This window comes from Acomys russatus, chromosome 4, assembly GCF_903995435.1.
Source record: "Acomys russatus chromosome 4, mAcoRus1.1, whole genome shotgun sequence".
In the NCBI taxonomy this organism is placed as follows: Eukaryota; Metazoa; Chordata; class Mammalia; order Rodentia; family Muridae; genus Acomys; species Acomys russatus.
In genome coordinates, this window is record NC_067140.1 from 61,963,260 (window position 1) to 61,975,549 (window position 12,290).

General features: G+C 41.8%; 2 protein-coding genes across 4 annotated transcripts in view; one reads left to right on the top strand and one right to left on the bottom strand.

The window, feature by feature from the left end:
• Nucleotides 1–12,290, bottom strand: part of Cops2 (COP9 signalosome subunit 2) — a 257,228-nt gene that overhangs the window by 42,214 nt on the left and 202,724 nt on the right. The window lies entirely within an intron of this gene.
• Nucleotides 1–12,290, top strand: part of Galk2 (galactokinase 2) — a 139,213-nt gene that overhangs the window by 13,275 nt on the left and 113,648 nt on the right. For all 3 annotated transcript variants that reach the window (XM_051144543.1, XM_051144542.1, XM_051144544.1), the window contains exons 2-4: nucleotides 22–110; nucleotides 5,191–5,314; nucleotides 12,017–12,107. In XM_051144543.1, the coding sequence (XP_051000500.1) occupies nucleotides 22–110; nucleotides 5,191–5,314; nucleotides 12,017–12,107 (304 nt within the window). The remainder of the gene's footprint in view (nucleotides 1–21; nucleotides 111–5,190; nucleotides 5,315–12,016; nucleotides 12,108–12,290) is intronic.

The window sequence follows — 12,290 nt, forward strand, 5'->3', positions numbered from 1 at the left end:
TATTCCACTTTTGTTTTTCAGATTGCTGAAGCTAAAAGAGATGTTTAACTCTAAGTTTGGGTCTACACCCAAGTTCTATGTCCGAGCCCCGGGGAGAGTCAACATAATCGGTATTCTGAATTTCTTCTTTAATCCCCCCCCCCCCCCAATTTTACTGGTTTGGATTTTCCAGGTGTGTTTCTATTTTGCTTTTGTTTCTTCAGGGAGATACTTTGTAATTTTCTACATTTTAATATTAAGTAGTAGATTTTTACCGATTTTGTGTACAATCTGTCTTCATAAATGTGTAATGGTAGATACAGTTTTAAATTGTATACCAACTTATTATTTTGTGTTTAATATATCATAATTTTTTATGTTTCTGAAGAGATTGTAATTATTATTTTAATGCCTTTATAAAAGCCTACTAAGATGGTATTTTGTAATTTACTTAACAATTTTCTCTTATTGTGCATAAAGTTATTTCCAGTTTTTCACTTTTTTTTTTTTTTTTTCAGTTTTTCACTATTATAACCAGGAATTTGAGTGTTTTCCCCAGTGGAAAGAGAAGTAGGGAGGTTGAAGGATGTAACCCCCTACAACACTTAAATTCTCATTTTCCTCTTAATTTCTTGTGAATGGATGCACAGCAAATTTCATAGAAATATGCTTTCTTTATATATGTATATGTATGTATATATGTATGTATGTATTTACATGCATGTGTATTAGAGTAAATGTGTTATTGTAGGGGCAGGCTTTGAGGTCGCCTATACTCAAATTACACCCAGAGTGGCACATAGTCCACTTCTACTGCTGTCTGTGGATCAAGATGTAGACCTCTCAACTCCTTTGCCAGCACCATGTCTGCCTGGATGCTGCCATGCTTCCCACCATAATGATAAGGCAGGCTCGGTTCAATGTTTTCCTTTATAAGAATTGCCTTGGTCATGATGTCTTCACAGCAATAAAACTCAAATTAGTTCCAGGGACTAGGGTATTATTATGATAGGCCTGACCATGCTTTTGTTTGGAGGATGTAGATTTTTGGATTTTGGATTAAGAAAGCAGTGGAATGCTTTATGGGCCTTAGTGGGCCATACATAGGCCCTGCCATGCCAGTGGTGCTAAGGGTGATTTGAACTGTGGGGTCCTGGCTCAAGAGGTGTCAGAGGAGAAGAATGTTAGTATGTGGCCTAGAAACTGTTTTTTGTGGTATTTTGACAAAGAATGTGGCTGCTTTTTGCCCTTGTCTGAAAACTCTGCCTGAAGCTAACGTGAAGAGTCTTGGATTAATTCACTGGTAGAGGAGGAGATCTCAAACAGCCTAGCACTGCCTCTGTTGTGTGGTTGTTACTGTGAAAAGGAATAAATTGAGCAAATAAAAATAGAAAATGTACAGACTGAGAAGAAATTAGGTACAAAAAAAAGTGGAATGGAGCTCCTATTTCAGGGAGATAAACAGATTAAGAAATGCAACTAAGGGACCTCCGGGGAAGACCCCATCCAGCTAAGCTTTCATCTTGAGAAAAGGATTTAAAGAACAGCTTAGGTCCAGGCAAGGTGGTACACGTCTTTAATCCCAGAACTCAGGGGACAGAGACATGCAGGTCTCTGAGTTCAAGGTGTACCTGGTCTACAGTGCAAGTGCCAGGACAGACAAGCTTAGGCAGGGAAGGAAATCAGTGAAAACAGAAAGCTGGTGAAGGTGTAATTGAAAGAGGGGGCTACATTGCAGCCCCAGCAAACAGCAGGACTTGGCAGCTTCAGCCATGAGGTTCTGGTTGTAGAGTCAAAGATACAAGAAGGGCTTATGGAATCTCCTTCCACAGCTAAGGAAAGCCACTGAGGCGACGTGTGGCAGGGGTGTCCCTGCGTGGAGGGCCAGAGAGGCCATTGTGTGAAGCTGTGAAGGGGAAGCCTGGCTTGCCTTGGGGACACAAGAGGTTAGAGATGTCAGGGTCAGGGGATACCTGCTGAGGAGAAACTGCTAACAGGAGTGGAACCATTCAAAGAGAGAGAAGTGTGTTGTGGTCAACAAAGCTGAAAGGTGTTGGAGATCAGAAGAGCATTTGACATCAGATGGGGATGCAGAGTTTGGAGTTTGTCCAGTTGGTTTTTGGTCTTTCTTTGGTCCAGTTTTTCCTCACTATGCTCTCATCCCTACATTTTGTAGTGGTAATGTATATCTTGTGCCATTATATGTTGAAATTATGTGACCTGTTTTTTTTTTTTCATTTTGATTTTATAGTAGATTATAGTTCAGAGATTGCATGAATTTCAGAACAAACTTTGAACTTTGGACTTTTAAACATTGTTGAGACTATGGTAGGCTATGGGGACTTTAGAAGTTGGACCAAATGCATTTTGTATTACATTATGGCTACAAGCCTATGGGGGCCAGGAAATGGTATGTGGTGGTTTTAATAGGTCTATACTCCCCATAGACTCATTGTTTGAGTGCTTGACCCATAAGAAGTGGCATTAGTAAGAGGCATGGCCTTGTTGGAGGAAGTGAGTCATTGCAGGGGTAGGTTTTGAGGTCTCCTATGTTCAAGCCATGCCCAGTGTGCCACAAGTCTCCTTCTACTGCCTGCGGATCAACATATAGAACTCCCAGCTCCTTCTCCATCACCATGTCTGCCTGGGTGCTGCCATGCTTCCCGCCATGGTGACAATGGACTAAATCTCTGAAACTATAAGCCAGCTCCCAATTAAACAATTTTCTTTAGAAGAGTTGCCTTGTACATGGTGTCTCTTCATAGCAATGGAAACCGTAACTAAGACAACGGAGAACAGAATTCTGAGGAAGGGAGCTTTGGAGCAGAGACTTTCAACAAGAGCAGAGGGAGCATCCTACAGTGTGAGGATGAAGGCAGGGAAGACGTATTAGAGAAACAAATACAGAACACACACACACACACACACATACACACACACACACATACACACACACACACACACACCCCATTTTTTTCTGATACCTTTCCACATGAAAAGGAAAACAAAAACTTCACAAGTACATTCAGAAATAATTCTTTCCAGCTATCTAGGTATCCCTAAATCAAATCCATACTTGAAATTAACTACATAAATGGTATTTTGGAAGCCAAGGAAAAGTATACCAAGAACCTGCTATGCACAGGTCAAGTGGCCTGGGCAGTGGTGGCACACACCTTTGATCTCAGCACTCAGGAAGCAGAGGCAGGCAGATCTCTGAGTTTGACATCAACCTCGTCTACAGAGCACGTTTCAGGTTAGCCAGGGCTACATAACTGAAACCCTGCCTTTAAAACAAAACAAACAAACAATCCCCCCAAAACAACAACATCCCCTATCTAGCCACTACCAAAACACATGTCAAGGGGGACATAGGCAGTCTCACAAGAGTTTATAAAAGGGAGTCTTCGCACTTCCTTTCAACCAGAAGGTGCACTGTGCATCTTCATTGTGGCAGCTGCCCTGGTAGAGCCCACAGCCTCACAGTGGGTCTGAGGGAGTCCCTAGACACTTTGTGCCATCTTCAGGCTATGCCACTGGAACTGAGGGGTGGGTTTGAGTCTGTGCAGGGACTGCTGTTGAGGTAGAGTGCCAACCACACAAAAATTTAACCAGAGGTGCCTCTTGTCCATATTTTCTTCCCATTTGAACCCACATAAAGTTTTATTTGAACAATGATACTAGAAGTATGAATCTTGAATTTTTGGCAGGGGGTGCAGTCTTTGGAGGAGCTAGAGATGCGTGCAGGGATCTCTCTCTCTCTCTCTCTCTCTCTCTCTCTCTCTCTCTCTCTCTCTCTGTCTGTCTCTCTCTCTCTGTGTGTGTGTGTGTGTGTATGTGTGTGTGTGTAGCCTTGGCTGTCCTGGACTTCATTTGTAGACCAGGCTGACCTTGAACTCACATTAAAGACATGTATGGCCAGTGTGCAGGAATATTTTAATTCATGACCTTGGACAGGAATAAAATTTGTCATGAGAAAAGTTATGAGGAGCTGAGAAACGTTCAGGGTCCACGGAGGACTCAAAACTTCTATAATGGGAAAAGCAGATATATAAAAAAGTAATTAGAATAATACAAAGCTCTTGCATGTACTTATTAATCAGCTTAGGTCATGCTTTTCATTTTAAAAGCAAGTGATAGAGGATTTAAACGTGTCACGGAATATTTGAGCACAGTCAGTGGGGGAGGGGTGGTCTATAATAGGGACAAGGTCAGTGGAAAGGGAGAGGTTGCCTATATAACAGAGAAAGGAGTCCCTGATGGAGCGGAATGCCTGCAGAGGCTAGAAGGCTGGTGATTGGCACACAGGGCACCCTGGCGACTTCAGCCCTTTTAAACAGGAGGCAAGGAAGAAAAGAACGCACTTTGATGTCGATGATGTATCTTTGGGAGTAGAGGACTGAGGAGGTTTCTGTGAGGAGAGCTGGGGTTTTAAGGAGAGGGAAGAATAAATTTAAATGTGAAGGAGTGGAGACAGTGACTGGCTGGGGGAAATCAATAAAACTCATTTGCTGGGAAGGACTGAGGTCTTCTGGGTTAAAATGAGAGAGCTTGCATTTCCCTGCCTCAGCTAGTATAAGGATGTGGTTTTCAAGCACGTGGGTGGCGTTCACAGAGGATGACACGGAACAGGGAATTGCACAGTATGGGCAGGAGAGCCAGTGAAGCTGTACAAACTGACATCTGTGCTGGGTGGCAAAGGACAGAAAGGGAAAAGGAGCCCACAGAATGGTGGGGGCAGAGTGACATGCAGGATGGGGTGGGGGTGGGGCTTCAGGAGAAAGGAGGAGATTTGAAACTCCAGTGCTATAAAAGCTCGATGTAGAATGAAAGTTGGAGGTGATAGGAATTGTGTAATTATCGGATGTAAGGCCATGGGGGAGTATGGCCAAAGGAAAGGGAGACTTGGGCTTTGGACCAGGCCATTTATTTGCATGTCATCAGGATTACTGTGGGATTGGGGTGGAGATGGGGTGGCAGACAGGTTCTGAGGTCACAGAGCTGTGTGTGGTCAATGGCTACTGAGGGGGCGAGTGATGCTTGAGATCACCTGACTTACAACTCTCCAGATTCTAGTCTTTGACTTTCCAGGCAGCCAACCATCCCTGAAGCACTTGGAAGCTTCTCTCCAGCAACTCTTCCTTCTGCCTAGCTGAATTTCTTTTCTTTCAGATGGTGGTGGTGATAAAACCTGCTTTCTCTTTTGTCTAGGAGAGCACATAGATTACTGTGGATACTCTGTTCTGCCCATGGCTGTGGAACAAGACATGCTAATCGCTGTGGAACCTGTGAAAACACACACTCTCCAACTGGCCAATACAAACCCCTTGTATCCGTGAGTATGTAGGGTTACTGCTATGTATGGAGTGTGTGTGTGTGTGTGTGTGTGTGTGTGTGTGTGTGTGTGTGTGGGCATGAATGTGTGTGTGTGTAAAATCATGCAGTAGACTATTTGAATGCAGATAGTCTTTAGAAAATATCAGCTAAATCATATACTTAGTTGATATTTCCTACTTGGCATCTACTAGCATTCCAGGCCACTACGAAATGTTTATCTGTTGTGTTAATTTTCTCACTGAAGAAACATTTACTAGCCAGCAAGATGGCTGAGGGCTATTGAGGGCCTTTACCTGACTTTGATTTTCAGAAACCAACATGATAGCCAAGAGCCTAGTCCTGCAGGCTCTTCTCTGATCTCTACCCTTGTGACATGATGCATACATTCCCACAGCCTTTCTCCCACATACAAAGTCAGCCAATCGATCTATCAGTGTTAGGAGGAAGCTTTTACTGAGGAGTTGCCGTGTACTGGACATTGTTTCATCTGTTGAGTCATGTATACATGAAAATACTGTGTTCTTGCCCAGAAAGCCCTGATTGTCTGCTGAGGTAGCTGCCTCACCAAAGGCAGGTGTGGGTTATCTGTTCTTTGTCACCATGGCACAGTGTAGCTCTCTTGTCCGAGAATCTTACCACACAGCATAACCATTGCTTACTTACCTGGATCACTCAGTACGTTCAAGCTCTGTGATTTTATGTTGTATTGTCTGTTTCCTTCAGAGCCTTAGTCTCAGTATAAAATAGTATGAGGTATAATGGATGTTTCTAGTACATAGCCTTTGTCAAGTTCAAGTGTCTAATTTCCTAAAATGTTAAGAAGTCAGTTATGCGTATTAAACTGTATTATATGGTTCAGTCTTTGTAGGCTTTGGACTTTTTCAAAGGAGCTTTATTTGAGGTTCTTACATGCTCACACCTCCCTTCTACCGGCCTACCCTAGACAGGAGAGAGAAGAGGTTAATAGGAACAGGAGAAGTAGAGCTTTTTGGACTCAGTTCCTTGGAGCGATTCCACTCTTCACAGTCAGGATTTCAGCAGACCTGTTAAACAGCAAACCAGCCATTCAGCAGAGGTGCCTGCAACCACAGCAGCTGGAGCCTGGAGCAGCAGCTGGAACCTCGAAGCATTCTCCGTAGGGCTTCTCTCTAGGAGAGTCTCAAAGTGGAGCGATGAGCAGCCAAACAATAGGAAACAACACCAAGACCAAAAGCCATACCTCTTGTTTTGGGCTCATATATATAGTCTCCTCTCAGAGTCCGTCCTAGGATGTTTATCAGTTGTCAAAGACCATGTCCCCGCAAGAGGCAGTTCCTCTTTTAATGGACAAACATGACCTGCTCTCTCACAAGTCTGTTTTCAATGGAAAAACACCACACACCCTAACACAAGTCTGTTTCATATCTCACACTTGGGATCAAAACAAAAACATATTTACATCCACTACAAGTCATCTTTAAACATATGACGAATTACTCTGGTGGATTTTCCAGTGCTGAACCAGCTTTGCTTTTTCTGAAGAAGCTTTATTTGTACCGTCTGGTACCATATAACAGCATTTTGGTCAATGACGCCTCATGTATAAGATGGTTTGCCCTATGAGACTGTACAGGGCTGAAAAACTGCTGCTGCTGACAGTATTTGCATTTTAAACCAAGAATTACTTACTACAAAACAGCCAAAAGTTTCAAAAATTAAAATGTTTATTTATAAATGAAACCAGTTAGAGTAAGGCAATGTTAGCTTATCAAAGAATGAACTCTTGAGATAAATTTGATGTCATTTATGTGTGTGTTTATAAAATCTAGACTTATGTGCAGTAACACCCTTGGCCTCCATGTTTATTCCCTCACGTACAACTTTCCGCCCCGCACACTCCCTTTATGTTAGGTGCCCTATATCCGTGTGCTAGTTTCAGTTGTTTGCACGTACAATATGTTTATTGAAGGTTTTATGTTTGGGTAGGTTCAGACACACAAATACTATCATTGTGTTATAGTCAGCTACAGTGTTCGGTATTGTTAGTCACCATTGTGTTGCTGTGAAGAGATGCTGAGACCAAAGCAACTCATATAAAAGAAAGCCTTTAATTGGGGGTTTGCTTACAGTTTCAGAGGGTTAAACTGAAAAACGGAGGAGAGTGGAGGCACACAAGCAGGCAGGGTGCTGGAGAAGGAGCTGAGAACACTCTGATCCACACACAGGCAGCAGATGGGAGGCTTTGGGGGAGAGACACACCTCCTCCAAGGTCACAGCTACTCTAACAGGGCCACACCTCCTCGTCCTTCCAAACAGTTCATCAGCTGGGGATTAACCATGCAAATATACAAGACTGTGGAAGACATTTTCATTCAAACCCCCACATGTATAATAGCATAATGTGTATGTTTGTAATGGTGAACACCCCAAACACATATGTATACACTAGGCTATGCCATCTCTCTCTGTGTAAGTACTTTAAATTGTTTGTACAATGACAAAATTGGCTAATGATACATTTCTTTTTTTTTTCATTTTTAAATTAATTTATTCATATTACATCTCAATTGTTAGCCCTTCCCTTGTATCCTCCTATTCCCCCCTCCCTCTCACTTCCCCCCTTCTCCCCTCCCCTCTGTCTGTGATTGAGGGAGACCTCCTCCCCCTATATATGCTCTTAGAATATCGAGTCTCTTCTTGGTAACTTGCTATCCTTCCTCTGAGTGCCACCAGGCCTCCCCATCCAGGGGACGTGGTCAGAAAAGGGGCACCAGAGTTCGTGTGGGAGTCAGGTCTCACTCTCCACTCTACGGTGGAGAATAAATGATACATTTCTTACACTACATCCCTGTCATTAAATTACCTGATTATATTATGTATTTCATTTGCAAATTACAGAAGAAGATATAGTTGTCTTATTTTCTATAGCCATTCTGTTTCTATATCCTGGTTACTCTGTATAACCTGACAGTGAACATGGGGATAGCAGATGTTTCTCTGAGTAACTAATTCATGTCCCTTGGGTGTATATACCAAGCAGAAGGATTCCTGGATCGTATGCTGGTTCTGTTTTTAATTCTCTGAAGAAACACCATACTGTTTTGCATAATGGTTGAGTCAAATCCCATGTCTACTAACAACACAGAAGTGTTCACTTTTCTCAAAACTGCCAACACTTACCATCTTACTCACACCAGATACCATTATTTTAAGATTCATTTTTTGGGAGGCATCATCTTGCCACTTGTGCATGCGCGCGCGTGTGTGTGTGTTTGTGTGTTTGTCTTCCCGCATTGGGGTGTATGCATTTGGTGTTATTTTGCTATTTTTGTTTTGTTTTGTGGCTGTTTGCTTTAGTTGAAGTATTTGCAATGTTCAAGTGCTATTGGATGTGGCAGATATGAGTGTGTCGTTTAGAAGATAATTCCTCAGCCTAGGAGCATATTCTATATTTTTCTGAGTGTGATATTAACGGAGAGCAGCAACAGGTGTTTGATATTACTACTATACAGCTGCCAAACTAGCACAGCATACTCAGATCTTAATTGATGCAGTTAGGGGATATATTAAAGCACTCCTGAAAGGAAAGTTTAAAGCCATAGGTGCACATGTTAAAATCAAAGAAGGGCCAGTGAGATGGTTTAGTGGGGAAAAAGATGTGCTATTAGATCTGAAAACTTGAGGTCAGTCTCTGGGACCCACATGTTGGAGGGTGAGAACGGACTTCCATAAGCTGTCTTTTACTTCCCATGCTATGGTATGTGGATACACACATACGTGCATGCACGCGCGCGCGCACATACACACACACACACACACACACACACACACACAGAATATGAAGGGTCAGATCTCAAATAATTGACTTAACAGTTTACTTCAATGCCTTGAAGAACAAGAACAAGCCCAACTAAAAAATCAGCAATTGAAAGAAATAATTATGATCAAGGAAGAAATTAATGAAATGGAAATTTAAAAATACAATGAATTAATGAGACAAAGAGTCAATTCCTTTGAAAGATGGGCAAGATTAATAAACTCTTAGCCAAACTAGCCAACAGAAAGAGAGCAAAGGTACAAATTAATAAAGTAAGAGATGAAAAGGGAGATGTTGTAATAGATACCTGTGAAATTCAGGAAATCATTGTGACATACATTAGAGCTCTTATAGTCTATGATGTTGAAAAATCTGAAAGAAATGAATGAGTTTCTGAATGCCAATGAGCTACCCAGATTAAACCAGCATGAAATCAACAGCTTGCAGAGTCTGATAATCAAGCAATGAGATCCAAGCAACAACTGAAAACAAAACAACAACAAATCATAGAAAAACCTCAATTAAACAAAAACATTTTCAGTTAAAAAAGTCCAGGCTTTGGTAAGGCCTATTGCTAAAGACACTGTATACTTGTGGTAACAAGACGTAAAGAAATAACATTGGTTCTGACAGGAAACTTCCTCCCGTTGGCTAACTTTCATAGCAGTAGGAGATACTATGTAGGCTACAAGAGAAAAATAGTCATCAGCAGTCTTACCCGTTGTGAACCCTGTGAACTACTGCCATGGAAAGATATGCTCAGATGTACATCTATGGTACAATAGTGGCAAAAATGTTATAGGGGTAACCACAGTGGACTGTAGATAATGCAGAAACTCACAGCTGACCCAATGCAGAGAATAAACGCCACTGAAATACTTAGTGACAAATGGGACATTTATATCACCATTCCCCCTACCTAAGGCTCAGGGTCTATTGCAGAGAAAGCAGGAAGATCATAAGAGCCAGATGTTGTGGAAGACTGGACTGAAAAAGTTCTTCTGGATGTGACAGGACTGCTGCACACAGGAGCACACAGTAGCAGTGGTTGCCTGCATAAAATGAAGTCAGTCAACATTGTAGCATGGATTGGAGAGGGCATGAGCCCCTCCCCCAAACTGAGAAGCTATGGACATCTGATGGTTTCTAGAGGAAGGGAGAGTAAAATTTCTTTAAGGATGTGGCCCTTAGTAGGTTGACTATTTCCCCACAGTGAGTATGACTGGGCTCCATAGATGGCTCCACACCAATGAATATATGGGAAGCACAAACTGTATTTGGTGGTTTATTAAAAGAGGGCACGGGGCTGGAGAGATGACTCAGAGGTTAAGAGCACTGACTGCACTTCCAGAGGTCCTGAGTTCAATTCCCAGCAACCACATGGTGGCTCACAACTATCTGTAATGAGATCTGATGCCCTCCTCTGATTTGTAGGTATACATGCAGGCAGAGCACTGTATACATAATAAATAAATAAATCCTTAAGAAATAAAATAAAAGAGAACACAACATTGGATGACACTGGGGAGGTGAGGGTGAATCTAGGAGGAATTATGGAGCTCTGTGGGGAGATGAATATGATCAAAAACACTGTATGAAATTCTCAAGGAGTTAATAGAATATTATAAACAGTTCAGGCCTACAGAGTTTTACTATTGAACTCTACCAGACCTTTAAAGAAGAGCCAACATGGATGCTTCTTAAACTATTCCAGAAAATAGAAAATGAAGGAAGAAAGAAGTCCAAAGTAGTAGGGAGGACATGTGTAGAATGGAGAGAGGAGGGAAGCTGAGTTGGGCTTTTCTGAGTAATTCAGAGAAGCAGACCAACCTGATGCACCAGGAACTTTCTAACAGAAAATTTCTATTTTCTTAATGTTAATTAGTATCTGGTATTAATTATTCAGATATTAATAAGTATCTGGTGGTGGTAATGAGATAATACTTAGAGCCTATGCAAATGTCTTGTTTTTTTTTTTTTTTTTTTTTTATCAAAGTCTTACTAAGTGTCCATTGATGAAATCATTATCATGGAATTCACATGCAATATTTTAAAATTTCAATTATTTCTTTGATATTGGTTAATTGACATTCTGCTTTATTCATTATTTGTGTGTGTGAGTGTGTGAGTGTGTATGAGTGTGTGTGTGTGAGAGTGTGAGTGTGTGTGTGTGGCATTCATTCTATAGCGCATTTGTGGAAGCCAGAGGACAACTTTGTAGATTCAGTTCTTTCTCTCTGTGGTTTCCAGTGACCAGGTTGTTAGGACTACAGAACACAAGCCGTACCCGCTGACCCATCTCTTTGAGCCTGGCATTTTATTATGAAAAATAATTTCGCCCTTTTTTCCCTTTAGCTGTTTATTTGCTTGTGAATTTCTATCAGCATAGACTCATGAGGTCTTGACCCCATCCCACCCCCTTTATGGGTATGACTCTTTAAAATAAATTTTACTTGTTATTTATTTTTTTTAAATCATGCAGATGGGCAGATTAGATGGGATCAGAGAATGTGGGGAAACCTTTGAGCACGTCTGTGTCACCTGGGGGTCTGCTGAGTAGCAAGCCCAGAAGATAAAGCATTTGTGTGGTTTACCCTAGCTAATGAAGACTAACATGAGAGAGAGAACGGACGTAGGCCACGCTAAAGTACGCTATTTCTTTTCTGTTTCTGGAAATAAAAAGGGGCGGTTAGAAGCAAATTGGTCATGAAGGCTGCTACAGCTTCCACTTAGCCCTTAGCACCTGGAGGACTGCACAGTTTGCTGTGAGAAACACTGGAAATGAATAGAAGAAGAAACACAGTATCATTGTCTTGTCACAAGAGGGCAGTAGTCAGCCACTGATTTTTTTTTTTTCCTCTTAAGGCATGCAGACTTAACGTGTCTTGTTTGTTTGTTTTTCAGAGACTTCAGTACTAGTGCTAATAACATCCGTATTGACAAAACCAAACCTCTATGGCACAACTACTTCCTATGTGGATTTAAGGGAATCCAGGTAAATGGACACCTACTAACTACTGAGATCATATTCACGTTATTACAGATTTGCTCTACCACATTTTTGGTCTCCTTTCAGTGTTGACACTCTTCTCGCATTTTTGCTAACTTCTGTTTCGGAGAGTGGGGAAGCTGTAATTGGTTCTGGGCAGTGTTGACAGGGGCAGTCCTGTTCTTTCGT